The 17,187-nt window shown below is 44.5% G+C and overlaps 1 protein-coding gene across 8 annotated transcripts in view; it reads right to left on the bottom strand.

Annotated features, from left to right (window-relative positions):
• Positions 1-3,350: 3,350 nt before the first annotated feature.
• PICALM (phosphatidylinositol binding clathrin assembly protein) overlaps positions 3,351-17,187 on the bottom strand; it is a 128,459-nt gene continuing 114,622 nt past the window's right edge. For 7 of the 8 annotated variants that reach the window (XM_039511712.1, XM_039511694.1, XM_039511686.1 and 4 more), the window contains 2 exons: positions 13,796-13,898; positions 3,351-4,691 (listed from right to left, as the gene is read on the bottom strand). In XM_039511712.1, the coding sequence (XP_039367646.1) occupies positions 13,806-13,898 (93 nt within the window). In that variant the 3' untranslated portion in view covers positions 3,351-4,691; positions 13,796-13,805. The remainder of the gene's footprint in view (positions 4,692-13,795; positions 13,899-17,187) is intronic. The other variant, XM_039511664.1, reaches the window with a different exon arrangement.

Raw genomic sequence — 17,187 nt, forward strand, 5'->3', positions numbered from 1 at the left:
ACCAAGAGTGATACATGGGGGCTTGTTATTGAGCGAGCAATTTCTGGAACACGGGACAGGTTTTCTTTCCTTCCCTCTAGTCTCCTATGTCTGTCTGTTTGTCTCTCTCACTTCTTGGCCCCCTCATGCCCAGTGTGACCACTTCTGCCCACCAATGTGGCTCTAGTTCTCAGTGACCAGTCCCACCAGTGGTTCCTTACTGCAGCTCTTTCCTCATCAAGACAATGAAGTGTTCAAACTCTGCATTGGAGTTATAATTCATGGACACTGCCAACAGGCCCCACCAGAACTATAATTGAAAGCAGGATTCCTTGGCAAAGGCCCCAGTTCTGGAAGCATTTCTAGGCAAAGCCATCCTGGAGTTAGGGTGAAGCGGTACTAAGGAAAAGTTTGTCAGAGACCTACAAGTGAGCTCTCAGTCACTGCAGCCTCAGCTCTCTGTTCAATCAGCTTCCAACTTTTCAGAAAATAAAAACCACACATGGAAATTGCAGGTGTGTTGGTTTGGTTCAGGGATGTGACTCATCGCTGTGATTCCAGCTTTATACTAGTGTCTCCATGAAAACGTATGGAGCTTATGGGTCCCTGCAGCAGTGCGAGGCTCCGGACCTCTGGTTAGAACGGAAGGCAGTTTCACCTTACACATACAGTTCTACTCTGAAGTGACTAAAAATGGCATTTTGCTCAGCATATCTGCTCACCTTAGCAAGTAAAACTAGCTCCTACTGATTCCTGTTTGCTCTGTACAGCCAGCACAGCTCTGGGCCAGCAAGCTGCCTTCCATTCTGGCTCGTGGATTCTTAGCATGGTCAGGTAACTCACTGGGCCGTGTTGTGTCCCCACAGGTGAAAGTAACTTAAAGGACTTACTGGTATGCTGGAGTTCTGAGCAGGGGACAGGGCCTCAACCAGAAGGGGCAGGGCCTTTAAATTGAGATTTAAAGGGCCCAGGGCTCCAGCTGCAGTAGCTGAGAGCCCTGAGCCCTTTAAATCACTGCCCGAGCCCTGGAGCTCCAGCAGCAGGACTCTGATGGTGATTTAAAGGGCCCAGGGCTCCAGCCACTGCCAGGAGCCCCGGGCCCTTTAAATCACCGGCCTGGGGAAGTTGCCCCCTGCTGGTACGGGCAGGTGTGTACCGGCTCACTTTCACCTCTGCCTGTCCCCTACCTACAGAGGGGAGTTGTTCCCATCCTGCTTCCATCCCCTTATGTCCAGCAATGACCTCTGAAGAACAGGCTCTTCTTGGCCAGCATTGCCCTTGCTTCTACTTTTCTTATTCTGGGGTGGGCTTTTATTTTCTAATTTGTATCATTAGGTTGTTTCTTTAAAAATTTTCCCCTGGTTTGCATGCTGCTTTTCTGTTTTTCCAAATAGCCTGACCAGTCTCTACAAGGAATCAGAGCCCTCTAACACCACAATCATCTCCTCCACTGCTGGCTGAATCAGGTGTACAGAACTTAAGGAGAAGGCAGCTCCACAGCAATAAAACAATCCAGCCTATGGGACTGAGGTGCTCAACCTTCACTGAAAATTAACAAGAGTTGAGCAACTCACTTAGGTGCCTTCAGAACTCCCAGCCTAACACAGGCCATGCATATGAGAACAGGTTACTCCTGAGGCAGAGCAGCCACAGGGGGCTTTGATGAGCAGTTTGAGTTAAAGCCTGTTGGGGCAGCATGGGATTGGACTGGAGCTGCTAACCCTAAGGCAAATTGCTGTGTCTTCACTGCTATTTTAACCTATCAGCTAGCATGTTACGTTAGCCAACTCGCATGAACACACCTTTTATTTGCAATCGAGGTGCACCCTTATAAATAGGGCCCTACCAAATTCACAGTCCATTTTGGTAAATTTCATGGGCAGAGAATTTTTAAAATCTGAAATTTCAGTGTTGTAACTGTGGGGGTCCTGACTGTGGCCAGGGGAGTTGCAAGGCTATTGTAGGGAGGTTCGCAGTATTTCTGCACTGCTACGGGTGGCACTGCTGCCTTCAGAGATGGGCAGTCGGAGAGGGGAGACTGCTGGCCGTGAGCCCAGCTCTGAAGGCAGCAGCGCAGAAGGGTGGTATGGTGTGGTATTGCCATCCTTACTTCTGTGCCAGAGGTGGGTCTGACCCGGCCCCGGGAGCAGCCAGTGCAGGGGAGAGGAAGTCCCATCCCTCTACAGCCTGGCCAGGACTAGCAGCCTGAGCCTGGTGTAGGGTAGGAGGCCCCAGCCCTGCTCCTCCCCAACACTCCGAGGTTAAAGCAGCCCTGGGCTCTGTGTGTGGGGCAGAGGTGCCCATGGTGCCTACCCATACGGCTGGCCCTGCTCCCCCCAAAGGTGATCCCCCCCATCCCATGCCACCCTCACTTCTGCGCTGCTGCTGCTGGCAGCACTGCCTTCAGAGTTGGCTGCCCATCCAGCAACCACTGCTTTCCAGCCACCCAGCTCCAAAGGCAGCATAGTAATATCGCAACCCCCCTACAATAGCCAGATGTCACAGGGGAGATCATATTTCACGGCCGTGAATTTGATAGGACCCTACTTATAAAACAGGGCCATCACTACATCAGAGACACTTCATTTTAAAGACTGTTTGCAACCAACAAAGGGCTGTAGACTTTTCAAATGAATCTCTGAAGTAGAAGGTAGCAGCCTGGGAGAAGAGCATTAGTGGGGGATACTAAAGATTCAAACCCTTTTACCAACCTGTACAGGCAATATGTCCACTTTGCATACTAACAGAACAACATTGGCTCAGCCCCTCTGTTACTTGTGTAGCACCCATTTTACAATGGTGCCAATATAAGGTCAAGATTTAAACATCAGGGCAAACCTCAGAACAGCTGAAAACAGCCCTACTACGTTCCCCTCATTATGAACAGGCGCTTACATCGTTCTTCCTAGACTTTGAGTAAGCCCTTTGCTTTCACGATGGGAACTCTGTCTCCAAAGTAAGTGACTGATGTCTCAGCAAGACGCTTCTAGCTGGTCAGCCATGGCCTAAGGCTGGAACATTTGAGGTAACTGTGTAAGAAAAACTGGTGTAAGCCTGTTCCTGCTTCTTTCTACATTACCCAGTTACAAGCATCAAGTTGCCTGCTATAAGCATTTTGAGAATGTTAGACACCAGACACCAATGATTTCAAGTAATAGATCCAGCTCTTGGTGAGAGGCTGTATTCACTCACTTCAATAAAACTAAGGTGCTGCACCACCGTGGGGAGAGGCACAGTATAAAAATCTAGACAGATTCATATTGGTGCACTTCCTAGCATGTAATTAAATAGATTTGGTACAGTAAGTAAACAAAACAATAATCCTTGCCCATTTTAAGAGGCAAAAAGAAAAGAAGCACCTCATACTTTCATACTGTAACAAAAGTTCTGTGGAAGCTGCATTTTATTTGAAAATCCACCCATTTTTGCTAACATACATTTTAATATTTTAAACAAAAATAGAATCTGCAGAGACAATGCAGCAAGTATGCTTAATTCATGTACAGAATTGCTTTCATATCATTGACTATCCTTCTGAAGGCCCCTTTCGACCCAAAAGTTATGATGTATTTACGCAAAGCACCGATCAACAGTGCTGCTTTAATTCTTCATTAACTAAATTCTTGCTAGTCATTTGTAAAGATGCTACTTCCCTTATTATTTTTTTAAAGGTACATGATCATAAACATGGCACTAGCCAAATGAAAATCAAGGCTTTTTTGACATAATACCTCCTAGAGTTTTTAAAGAAAAGGAAAGTCTTAAAGTGAAAGCAATTCCTCACATTCATTCTGGAAAGGCCTTATGTCAAATGTAAAATAATGACATGCCAAGCACAAAGCAATAAAGTTCCTTCCCAATGCACTAATGCTGAATTAAAAATGTAGTGCTTCTCCTTGTCAGTTAACTGTTCCCTTGCAAAATCCTAGGCACAGAATTGACTATAAAGGATTAATGCATTTTATAACTTTCCTAATTTCCATACAGACTGAGAATTCATAAGATTCAGGCCTTTAAAATAGTTAGTGCTCTATATGTCAGCTGAAAAGCATTTTGAATCAAAATCATTCTTGTGGATAAAAAAATCAGACATACTGTATACATCCATACTCATTTTCATAAGGAGTTTGATACAATATTAATGTTACTTAAATTGATAATCATAAATAAATACAAACAATACATAAGGAATGTCTACTGCAAACTGAATATATAATTTTTTTTTAAAAAGAAAAGTTAATTTTCATTGCTGTGTCTACATTTGTGAGGACTGAAGAAAAGATAACTGCAGAAGTAACAGTTAGGATCTGATCCCCCAAAGAAAAACCTTGTTTTGAGTTATGGTAAAGGACACTCATCTTCATTCCCCACAGCATTTCCAAATACAAATCTTACAATTTCAGAATAAGAGCTTCTCTTTGTATGTTACTGATTATGGATATTAATAGGAGTTGAAAGTACTGACGCGTTAGTCACCAGAAAAGAACATCTTAAATCCGGGGAATTCTTGGCTTTATATCATGTATTGACACTTTCCTAAAGAGTTGTCCCAGTTTCTTTTGTGGGCCTTCATGATTTTCCTGCATCATTTTAAAGGAGGAGTTAAAATACAGCAATTTGGATTTTGCTGGAAGTAGGGGTTTGCTGTTGAGCATGTGTCTTTTTGGAGCTGTTCCTTTCTCTGCCATCTGGCATGATTACATAAACTGTATCTGGAAAGACAAAAAACATTCAAAGTTAACTTTTCTCTACTCAATATAATGAGACTTACTTAGAAATAAAGGTCTCTGATCCCTTAAAATGTGTTGGGCATGGAAAGTCCTCCATATCCAGACTATCAGAAATAAAAGTTCCAAAGATGCTGATCAAAATAAAAATTTACAGCAAGAATGAAGATGTATACAAGCCCTTGGGATTTCTTTCCAAGTACGCACTCTTCTGTAGTGTTACTGTGCACTGGTTGCACTATTTGTCCAAAAGATCAGAAAAATGAAGTAGCCATCACAAAATTGTCATTGTCCAAGCATTGTAAGAAACTAATCTAACACTAAGACATCAAAAGAAAAGCTCAACGTCTTATTTCTCTTTACTCTAGAAAGATAGCATTCAGTTCTCCCTAGGTTATGCACACTAAAATCAGTTCTTTTAAAGGGTAATGTTTCCAAATTAGTTTATATTTGCACACACATTTCATTATATATGCTTTAAAAACATTTAAAGCAGACACATTAACATCACTGTTGATGCAAAAGAAAACTTCAATGCCATTTACTGTATAGAAACAGCTAGCAGGTGTAGTACCTATTTCTCCATAGCAGATAATAGTTCAGTTCGCTCATCATGGTGAAGACGGTCAATTAGACTGTATACCACAGATGGTAAATATTCGTAAGAATTTTGTATGCCTGTTGCAAAAAACAGATCCACAAATTTTCCTACTGAAATAATTGCCAGGTGGTCTCCACTCGATGAGCACAAATGTCCCTCATTTTTCAGTCAGGAGTTTGGTATGCATGCTGCCAGCAGTCTAGTAAAGGAGGAGCGCAAAACAGGGAGAATCATATTGTGTTTCCAATGGACAGAAGCAAAATTAGTATTAATGGGCTTTAGCAAGCTTCATAACTGCACTGCTTGAGCATAGTTTCTGTGAATCACTGTTTTTGGAGTTACGCCTCAACCAAAACAACCTGAAGTTATTTACCTGTAACTGAATGTTGAGATGTGTGGTCCCCATCCGTATTCTACCGAGGGGTTATGTGCATGTGCCTGGAGCCAGAGCTTTTGAAAGTAGTACTGTTTGGCAGTCTGCGCATGTGCCCTATGTAGCCTTGTGGTCTTGCTCCAGGTGATAAAGGGTGCGGTGGGCTGCCCGCATCTCTAGTTCCTTCTCTACTGCAGAGCTATTGACTCCACAGCAGAGGGGAAGGAGGGTGGGTTTCAAATACAGATAGGGACCACACATCTCCAAGAACATTCAGTTACAGATAAGTAACCTTGTTTTCTTCGAGCGATGGTCCCTATTGTATTCCACTGAGGGTGATTAACAAGCAGTCCTTATGTCGGAGGATGGTACGAGGAGCCTCTGGAATGGACGACTGCTGCTCCGAACACAGCGTCCGTTGCAGAATCATACACTAGAGCATAGTGCATCAAAAAAAGTGTGTACCGAACTCCATGTGGTCACCTTACATATGTCTGCGAGGGGCACGTTGTGGAGTGTAGCTGTAGTTGATGCTTGCACTCTCGTGGAATGGGCCCAAATCCTTTCAGATGGAATTGATAGAAGTGCATAATGCACCCTGACACCCACTTGAAAATTCTCTGGGTGGAAATGGCTTGTCCTTTCATTCTCTCCACTATGGCAACAAAAAACCTGGGAGATTTCTGAAAGGGCTTTGTTTGTTCAAGATAAAAAGCCAATGCCCTTCAAACATGTAACAAATGAAGCCTTCTTTCCTTGTTAAGGCATGAGGTTTGGGGAAGAAAGTAGATAAAAGTGTATGGGTTGAGTGAGGTGGATTTGGGAAACCATCTTCAGAAGGAACTTGGGGTGGAATTGTAAAGAGACCTTGTCTTTATTAAAAGTGGTGAAGGGGGTTAGCCATCATGGCCCCCAGTTTGCTAACCCTCCTAGCCGATGAAAATGGCAATGGGGAAGGCGACTTTCATGGAAAGGAGAGAGAGCAGGCATAGGTTTGAAGATGGTGATCAGTAAGGTGAGGACTAGTTAAGGGCCTTTTGGGGGCGATAGGTTGAATGGGACAGTATTTTCAACGGAAGAGCCTTCCAGAACTGCACAGTTAAAGAGCGGGTGAAGATTGAATGACCGTCTACTAGCAGATGAAAGGCGCCTATGGCAGTTGCACACACTCTAATGGAACTGGTGGTCAGTCCTGAGTCCTTCAGATAAAGGAAATATTCCAGGAGTAGTGGGATGCCCACAGCTTCAGAGACAAGGCCCTGTTTGGTAGCCCAGGAAATGAAACGTCCACTTGGCTTGATACAAGCGCTTTGTGGACTCCTTCCTGCCGCTTGAGACGACATCTCATACCGCCATAGAGCATTCCTGCACTAGTGGAGGTGTGCATTCAAAAACCAAGCCAAGAGGTGAAAAGTGTGTGTGGGGGGATTGTCTGAGTCTGCCATTGTGTTGAGTCAGCAGCTCTGGGAATGTTCAAAGTGTGAGTGGAGGGTGCTTCGATATTCAGGAGGAGCAGTTGCCACAATCAGCAAGGCCAGAATGGGGCTATCAGGATGGTTGTTGCCTTCTGCTGTCCGATCTTATGAATCACTTGCAGTAAGGGGGTGGGGGTGGGGGGGGAGAGGCATAATTCGTCTGGTCCAAGCAATTGAGGACTAGGGCGTCCCCGTGATTGAATTCCAACCCCTCCCCTCCAACAATATTGGGTACATTTGGTATTGTTATGGGGTGCAAAAATATCCCTCACCAGGGTTCCCCATTGGTCAGAGATGTCCATGATTATAGAGTCATGCAATGATTATAGAGTCATTTGTGGTTGGTTGCAAAGTTTCTGCTGAGAGCATCAGTAATCGCATTCTGGGTGCCCGACAGGTAGGCTGCTGTCAAAAGAATATGGTGTGTGATGCACCACACCCAAAGGTGAATAGCTTCTGCACACAGGGCTTGGATCTTGTCCCCCTTGTTTATGTAGAAGACTGTGGTGGTGGTGTCTTGACATGACAAGAATGCGTTGGTTTTGGATGGTTGGCAGGAACGCCTAAGCAAGCTTTGCGTACTGCTTGGAATTCCAATATGTTTATGTGCATCCTGGACTTTCATGCTGTCCAGGTGCTTTGTGTCATGCAATTGTTATGTAAAGCCTCTGCTCAAATGCGATATGTGAAAGGGAATGTCTGGCAGTAATATGGGTGCTGGAAGTAGGGGCGGTGGTGCTGGGAGATAATCCAGTTATTATTCAGAGCACCCACACCCCCTTAAAATATATATTGTCAGGAAACCCCACCCAAGCAGGAGTAAATAACCCAAGGATGGCTCAGTGGACCCTGGCCTTGGTAAATCGAGGAATCCAATACCAAAATACCCCAGGTGCTGGGCAACTACCAGGGGTCTTGCTTCAGACAAAAGGGGAAAAACATGAGTGCCTTGTGCCACAGACCAATCCAGTGCTGATGGGTTGGGTAAACTCAACAGAGCAAGCACGGAGCCTAACAGCACTGGCCAACATTTGCTTTTCAGATGGGGCAGCTTGGGTACAAGAGGGAAAAAAACACATTCAGAGCGCAGTAATAAATCTGGAAGATAAGTCAGTAGTGCGAGTTTGGCCCCATGGGTCGGCACAGCTGGCTGAATTAAAGGCATTGGTGGAATGTTTAACACTTTGGGAATCATGTCTGGGACCTTTGGTGGTCTTTTCAGATTCTCAGTATGTGTTAGGAGGATTGACTAAAAGGATGCCACAATGGGCCAGTAGTGACTGGAGAAGTGCTGACGGGAAGGAGTTGGTCCATCGTAAGGACTGGGAGGGTGTGAACCAGTGGGTCACTGCTAACTCTAACCAATTGTTAGTAGGATATGTTAAAGGTCATCAGAGAGCAGACTCGTGAGTGGAAGCCCTTTTTAACAATAAAGTGGATGGTTTAGAAATAGCCCCTGTGGTGGCTGCTGTCACCACAAGAGGGGCCCTGCGTCAGCAGCTGAACCAAGATGGACACCCAGAGGGCCACCCAGTAATAGTACCAGCACGGTAGGATCGACAGGAAATTATATGTTGGTCCCATGCATTGGCCCACCAAGGTGTGGAAGGGACTCTGCAACGAGCTAGAGACATAGCCCGCTGGCCAGGACAGCGACAGGACATGACCAATTGGGTACAGAATGGTCTTACATGCGCTGCTTTTAACCCACACCAACCAGGGGAATCCGAGGATCAGCTGCCTTTAGGTCATCAGTGAGAGCTGGGAAGTCTGTGGGCTCGCCTCCAGGTACATTTTATTGAAGGGTTACCACCCGGGGAAGGAGGATGTACCTCACTTTTGGTGATAGTGGACACATTTTCGGGATGGGTAGAAGCGTTCCCCATGAAAACCCATAGCGCCGAAAAAACAGTTAAGGTTCTGTTCAAGGAGATCATTTGTAGATATGGATCTCCCAAGGTAACTGATTCGGACAGGGGACCCTAGTTTGTGTCGGCGCTCTGGAAGGCATTGTTGGATGCTTTCAGAATACAGCGGAAGCTGCATATTCCTAGGCACCCTCATAGCTCTGGGCAGGTGGAGGGTATGAATTGTACCATCAAAGCAGCATTGTCTAAAGTCCTGTCAGAGAAGGGGGGGCCTGGACTAAACATTTGACTTTAGTGCTAGCTGTAATCAGGAGCAGATCCCGGTACAGTAGCTCAGTGACGCCTTTCCAATTAATGTTTGGATGACCAATGCGCCTTATGCGATCACAATCGGTCCCCTCCCTGTCCGACCCCACCAGTCCAGAACTGATCCAATGGTATAAACTTCTAAGGGAGGAACTTCCTCAAGCTGTTCAGCTCATGCAGCAAACAATGGGACAGGCTCAGGAAAAAATGGACAAGGGGCGACAGAAACCACCTACCTGGCAGGTGGGTGATCAGGTAATGTACATGAAATGGAACACTAAGCCCCTCCAAGCAAGGTGGGAGGGGCCGTTTACTATTTGTAATATGGGAAGTGATACAACGTTCCAAACTGACCGAGGCCCCCAGGGAAAGTGGGTCCATCAGGGACAGCTCAAGCATGTAAGGGAGACGACCTCGACTCCATGTTCCTCTCTACAACAGCCTACAGTTTACAATGTTTAAGTCCTTTTCACAGCCTTTTTTTTTTTTTTTTTTTTAAGAGCACCAGGAAGAGCCGGTACCAACTGAAGAACAACTGAAATGTACCATGGTGCATCGTCGTAACAAAACTTCTATGTTGTTTCATGTTCTGTGTTTCGTGTTTCATGTTTTATGTTTGTCTTGTAGTGCTTGTCTCATTGCTAGCATTATGGTGTGTGGTGTTTGGGAAGAGGGAAGACACCGTATTGGGCAAGGAATAGCAACAAACCATTCTCACAGCCCTCTAACTCCAGCTAGACCCCTCCATCTCCTTACCCCTCCGTCTCCTGCCAAATTGTCAGTCACATACCTATCCCTATGGTGGCCACACCTCCATCCAAAAGCCTGTGATAACCACCCCCTTTACCAATCGTTTACCTTCCCACCAAATGTTCTGATTTTCATCTAAATGTTGTACATGAGAAGGGCTGTTTGACGCTCATTGTTACATCCTCCGGTCAATATTTTGATATGTATTTCTGTTACTGTGGACATGCTACATGTAATGAAAATCTGGAATTGTTCTGGCAGTTGAAGCACTGGCATGGATGAGTGGAGGCAGGCCATCCCCCTTTGGATGGTCACCGCAATTTGGGGTGACCAAGGGGCAGGAAATGTTACGTAAAGCCTCTGCTCAAATGCCCTTGTAAGATCTATAACTTGCATCATTAAGTTCTGCAACCTTTTTGCAGACTTTTTAACTTCAGTTATTGTTAGCATAGCCTTTTAAGTTTTGTAACCTTTGCAAGCTCTGTAACCTTTTCAAGTTACCACTTGTATGAACTTCCAAGCTGTGTAATATATCCCATCACACAATCAGAGAGTGTGAACAAGGAAGGGTGTGGGGAAGATAAGGGAGTGTGAACAAGGGAGTGTATGTGGAACTGGGTGGAGAGGAACTGCAAGGAGAAAGGAGCCCGGAGCCAGGTGTGTCTAATATAATCTGCCCTGAGAAGGAAATCATGGAGTGCTTTAAAGAAAAGAAGAACCTGGTATGCATGAAAGGAACTGGTCTGGGAATGCTTCTCGGTGACAGACACAGAAAGAAAACTCAGTGTACGTGACAGGAGCCACCCAGTTCCAAAAGAAGGCGGCGGTGGCATGCACACAAGCCCCTGGCTTCTTGACCTGCTCAGCAGCCTGGATTCGTGACCGCAGGCGGACACACCAGATCTACCATGCTTCGGCTTCTTGGCCTCCATGCTGTCTCCGGTAACTCTCTGCCTGTGTAAGTGTGTGGGTGCATGAGGGTATGAATGCCGGGAATGTGTGCGTGTATGAATAAGCTCCATCTCTTTTCTATCTGACCTAACAGCAGCATTGTAATAAAACTAATACAAGTGTGACCCTGGGTTGGTTTTTAGGGGAACAGTGGAAACAGCAATCACCGATGTGAGAGCCCCAGCCTGTGAGAGATGCATCGTATAATTGTCATGGTGGGCAAGGATGGGAGGAAGCTCATCCCTGATCAGATTTGTAGTGGGTTCATCCACCACTGGAGAGAGGAGAAATCTTCTGATGGCATGTGGAGCAGTGTGCGTGTGGATTGATGCATGGGGGAGTAGACCCTTTGTAGCCAGAGATGAAGGCAGTGCAGGTGTAGGCAAGCGAAGGGTGTGACGTATATACAGGTTGCCATGTGTGGAAGATACCAAAGTGATTAATCCCTCCTTGTCTGGAATCTTTCCCTTGGTAGATAAGATCAGGCAGAAGTCTTGTCTTATGAGAGCTCCTGTGAACTCCAGGGATTGTGTAGGATTTAAAGTTGATTTTTTGATGTTGACACTGACCCCTGGGGAGAAGAGGAGAAGCAGCAGTTGGGATGTCAACTCCTGGGCTGCTTCTTTGTACAGTGTTGCTATCAGCCAGTCATCTAGAGAGGGAAAAACAAGGATCCCTTAACATCCGAGACAGGCTGCCATTACCAAGAAAACTTTTGTGACTACTCGTGGGGCAGTGGTGAGTCCCAATGGTAGGACCCTGTATTGAAGATGCCAAGTCCCCACCTTGAACCTCAGGAACGTTCTAAGAGTTCGGTGTATATCGATATCTTGTATATCTATCAATCAGATGCCTTTTTTTTAAGGAGGGAATGATTGTTGCAAGTGTGACCATACAAAATCTTGGTTTGGAAATCGAGCAGTTGAGGTGAAGATCCAATATCGGTCTGTGGAGTCCACTGCTGAAGCATGGATCTGGTGAGTAACTTGCCTTTCTCTAACACTGCCTGGAGTGGATTGTGATCCTGTGATGGTAGTTTGTCTGCAAACTCTGCCAATCGCCCATAGTTCATGAAATCATATTTGGCCATCAGGGCTAAGTAGTTTGAAATATGAAACTGGAGTCCGCCGAGAAGATCTTTCTGCCCCTGGGGTCCATTCTCTTACCCGTTGTATTGGATGGGGTGGAGGCGTTTTTTGAAATGCTCTGACGCTGCCTGGATAACGAATGAGTTTGGTGGAGGATGAGAAAACAGGAAGTCTGACCCTTTGGTGGGGACATAGTATCTCTTCAGCCCCCTTTGAGGCAGGTGGACACAGGGCTGGGGTGTGTCATACTTTGTGTACCAGCCGGTGGATGGCATCGTTGATTGGCAAGACCACTCTCGCCGGTACCGAAGATGTCAAGCAGGTGGCAATGACGGTCTTGTACCTCCTCTAAGGGAATCTGTAGAGTGTTAGCTATTTTCTGCAGCAATTCTTGGAACTGGCAATAGCCATCTGGTGGGGAGAAAGGGATCGAAGAGGCGGCTGCATCCAGGGAAGATGAGGGATGCCTCTTCGGATCTATCAGTACTGTTGGAGTTGGGCTAATCAGTGCATCATCCAGTGCTATGTTGGAGCACCTACTTGACAAGGATTGTGGTGGTGAAGTGGGGGAGTACTCCCAGACCGAGCGGGACTGTTCGGAGGGTGAATATTGTGGCCACGAGCTCCAGTATGGCCAACCCAGTTGACCCTGCTGTTGTGTAGCCTGAGACAACGGTGCCAGAAACCAACTCTGCAGGTAGGGCCTGCATTCCGTGGCAGAGGAGGCGCTCTTCGCCTGTTCAGGCCAATGTATGGAGGGGGCCTCCGTGGCTAGGTTCTGATGTCAATCCCATGCCAGACTCCATACGGTGTTTCCTGAGATGAAGCGTCCAGTTCTCCCAAATACAACAGGTAAGGAGAGACAGATACTGCACCTGGACACGATGTGGGCTTCCCCCAAGGAGGGAAGAGGTAAAGTTTGGCAGGAAACACCGCTAAAGCCGCGTCCCAACTCCTAAATCTCATATGAGAGGAAGAATCGAACAGAAAACAAAAAGTAAATGCAGAACAACTAAGAAATCTAAACTACTAAGAGTACTAAGGATAGTTTTGAGAAGTGCATCACAAGGACAACGGGAGGAGAAGCTCTGACTTGGACCATGCGGCGGTGTGAAGGAACTGGAGATGCTGGCAACACACCATGTCCTTTATCGCCTCAGGCAAGACCACAGGTTGGCACAGGGCGCATATGCGGACCACCAAACAGTACTACTTTCAAAAGCTCTGACTCTGAGTGCATGGTGCATGCGTATAACCCCTCAGTGGAATACAATAGTACTTGAAGAAGAAACCACGTTATTCAGGGTTTCCAGTGACATACTATAAAACTCCTTCAGCAATAATGTGGGTCTAACATATATAATTAATGAACTGGCTCTGTAAGCTCCAAGAAAAAAATTAAGTTCTGCGAGGTTAGGGAGCTCCTGGCAAGCATCAAATGTGATGTGTTTTGTAACTGATTCTTCCTGGTTTTGCACTTAGAGTAGATGCAGTGAAGATATGTCATGTCTAACAAAGCACCTAGCAGGAGTACAACGCCCCCAGTGCGACACTAACTTGTTCAGTGTATTATGAATATCACTACAGAACTATATGTTTCCAAGAAAACAGAACTGTTTCTTTAAATGATCTTTCACTTTATAAAAACCACCATCTTCCCAGAATAGTGAGCAATACCTAAGTTGTTTTACAAGAAATCCTGGAGAGAGAGCTCTGCAAAGGGATCCTTTCCTGAGGCTCTGTGAGGACTCTGACTGGAAGGGCTGGATGCTGCAGACAGCTGGTAGAGAAGACGACAGAGAGAGGGAAAAGAAAGAAAAAAGGTCTCAGCATGACAGAATATGAAAGCAGAAAATGTAATGAAAGGGGGAGGGATCTAAAAAAGGCATTCTGGACAGAAATGGATTATTAAAACCAGACATTTGGTTGCATGGGAAGCTGAAGACCTGTTTGCTGGTATGTGTAATGAGGAAACAAGCTGGGTGTTACCCTACTCTTGGTAAAGGGAACATTTCTGGGTGGAGTGTCAACCAAGTTCACGATACTTCACACTTGCATAGTGATTTTCTCCTTCAAAGCACTTTACAAACATTAGGCCTAGTGACACCCGCCCTGAGAGACAGGCTAATATTCTTCTCATTGTAGAGCTAGGCAAACCAAGGCAAAGAGATTTCAAGGCTTGCTCATTGTCACAATAGGAATGTCAGCAGTGGGGTTAGAATTCAGGAATTCCCTATGCCCACGCAGAGCCACCACAGGGAAAGCAGTGGCATCTGGTTTTACAATCTACACATTAACCAACTGTATTTGTGGCTGTGAACAACATGCTAGAAGCCTATATTTCATTAGAGCTCTGTCCCTGTTCTAAACTCCAGTGCGAGTTTAACAGAACAGGGTTTAGTAATAGATTGTAGTATTAAGATTTCTATGTAGCCAAGGCCTAAATAGTAAATTGTACTATTTGACTACATTGGTTTAGAAGTCAGAATCAGTGCAAACCTCTTGCACAGTGGACACTTATTTGGTTTCAAGTGTTTTATACAAAATGTCAATTAAGTTTATACCTTCCCGACATAAACTACGTCAATAGGGGCTCTCGCAAATTGAACCAAGTATCCACTACCAAAGGGGATCGCACCTATTTAACTAAATCAGTATCTAGGCCAATTTAATTAAATCTGCATCGTTTTTCTGCATAGACAAGACCAGACAATGTTTTTAGTAATTTAAAGGTACTTTTTAAAATGCTGTCTCTAAACTCTTGCTTAGAGAGGGAAGAGATAGCTCAGTTGTTTGCGCATTGGCCTGCTAGACATCTCTTCTTACTGGAAAAGGCTAAGGACCTACAAGTTCTAGTAGCTGTAGTAACTAAAATCTCTTTTCTGGATTCCCAGACACTGACACTGTCAAGCAATTAAATCCTTATTAGTTTTCAACTATAGTTTATATTTATCACAAACCCTCTTCGCTAATGTTGTGTATTATCTCCTTATATTCACTCCACAGTTATGTGCACTTTTGCTGATATAAAGTGCTTGGGTCACTTACAACATAGGAAGATGGGAAATGCCACACTAGATCAGACCAGTGGTCCACCGAGCCCAGAATCCTGTCTCTGGTAGTGGTCAGTACCAACTGTTGCAGAGTAAGATGCAAAAAACCATGAAAGAAGGCAGTTGTGGAATAACTTGCCCACAAAGAGTTGTTTCCTGAACCCCACTACTAGAAGTTGGTTTATGTCTCTTCCAAAACTCTTGGGCTTCTTAAAATCTTTACTATTAGAATTCTGGATATTCTTGTTACCATACTAAAGTCTACTCCTTTTTTTAATCCTGCTAAACTTTTGACAGTGATCTCATGGCAATGAGTTCCACAGGTTAGCTGTACATTGCCAGAATGCATTTTGCTTTTATGGTTTTAAATCTGTCACCTTTCAATTTCATTGAATGTTCCCTTGTGCTTGATTATGAGAAAGGGTGAACAGCAGTCCTGATCTCCCTTCTCTGTCTGATCCATTATTTTGTTTAATTATCATGCCCCCTCTTCAGCTCTAAACAATGAATTTTTTCACTCTGTTACTCTGAGTGTTTCCATGTCTAATTCTTATTGCCCATCTCCGTATGCTCCCCACCCCACCTCCATTACTGCAATATCCTTTTTGGAATGGGCTGACCAGAACTGAACATAGTAAGTCCAGCTAAGAGAATACCATTGATTTACACAATGATGTAATATTTTCCACATCATCTTCCATCCCACTGTTTAATGTATCCTGATACTGTTGGCTTTTTTGACCATTGCTGCACATGTCTTCACTAAACTGTCCACAATGATACCCAGATCTTTTCCCCAAGTTTCAAAGCTAATTTAGAAACCAGTTAGGCATATGTAGTTCACACTATTCCTATGTGAATAACTTTGCATTTGTCAACACTGAGTTTCATCTGCCATTGTTTTGTCCATTTGCTTAGACTCATAGAATATCAGGGTTGGAGGGGACCTCAGGAGGTCATCTAGTCCAAGCCCCTGCTCAAAGCAGGACAAATCCACAACTAAATCATCCCAGCCAGGCCTTTGTCAAGCCTGACCTTAAAAACCTCTTTGCCTTTCTGATGTTACTGTTTTTGTCAGTCTTTACTCAATTAAATTGTGTCATCTGCAAGTTTTGCCACCATACCGTTCACTCTCTTTTCATTGTAAAATGTACTACACAATGTACTCCAATCCTAACACAGAACCTTGAGGCATCCTGCTGTTTAACTTTTATCATCAGGAAAATTGATGATTCTTATTCTCTGTCCATAGAGGCAAAGTACCAACACCATGTAAGTTTCCTGGTACCTTTGCTCCTCTAAAAGTGTTGAACTTAAATTGTGTTACTATTAATGGGCACAACTACAGCAACTTCTTGAACTGCTGTGTGTAACTCAGTCCTCAACTGTGACTAGCATCTCCTTTTAGTGCTTCTCAACTGTTTCAAAATGGCAAATCATTATTTGAAGTAAAAAATGTTCAAGCCTCCTCCCCCCGCATTTACTATAAAATTGAGTTAAAAGAATATCAATGTAACAAGCATATATTATATCTGTGTGCTTGAGAGCTTGACAGAATACTTGGCTTTGAAAAGTAAAGGTGTGCAGGGAGTGGGGGATTTTTCTTTAAATAATATTTAATGCTTGAAGGTCATATTTGAGAAACACTGGTTTAAAGGGCAAAGAAACTAACTCTAAATCTTGTCCAGTTTAATTAGTTTCTATGCAAATCACTTAAGTCCCCAAATATTACATTTTACCAGACCTAGTTAGATGGTCAATATATATTGGTTGCACTGACCTCCAGGGCATTGGTATGCATCATGTCTAATTTCTAGGATTTTTACTGGCAGCAACTTTGATGGAAGTGGCCAGAGACAAGTGAAGTGCAGTTGGTACTTGGAATTTAAAAAAGCACTCTACTATAAAAAAAAACCCAACAGCCTAGCTGGGGACAGTGCAATGCCATTTAAATATCTGATGGGTTTTGCTACCTAACTGTAGCTGAAGCAGACCTTTCATGTTTCTACTAAGACT

This window comes from Mauremys reevesii, linkage group 1, assembly GCF_016161935.1.
Source record: "Mauremys reevesii isolate NIE-2019 linkage group 1, ASM1616193v1, whole genome shotgun sequence".
NCBI classification, from domain to species: domain Eukaryota; kingdom Metazoa; phylum Chordata; order Testudines; family Geoemydidae; genus Mauremys; species Mauremys reevesii.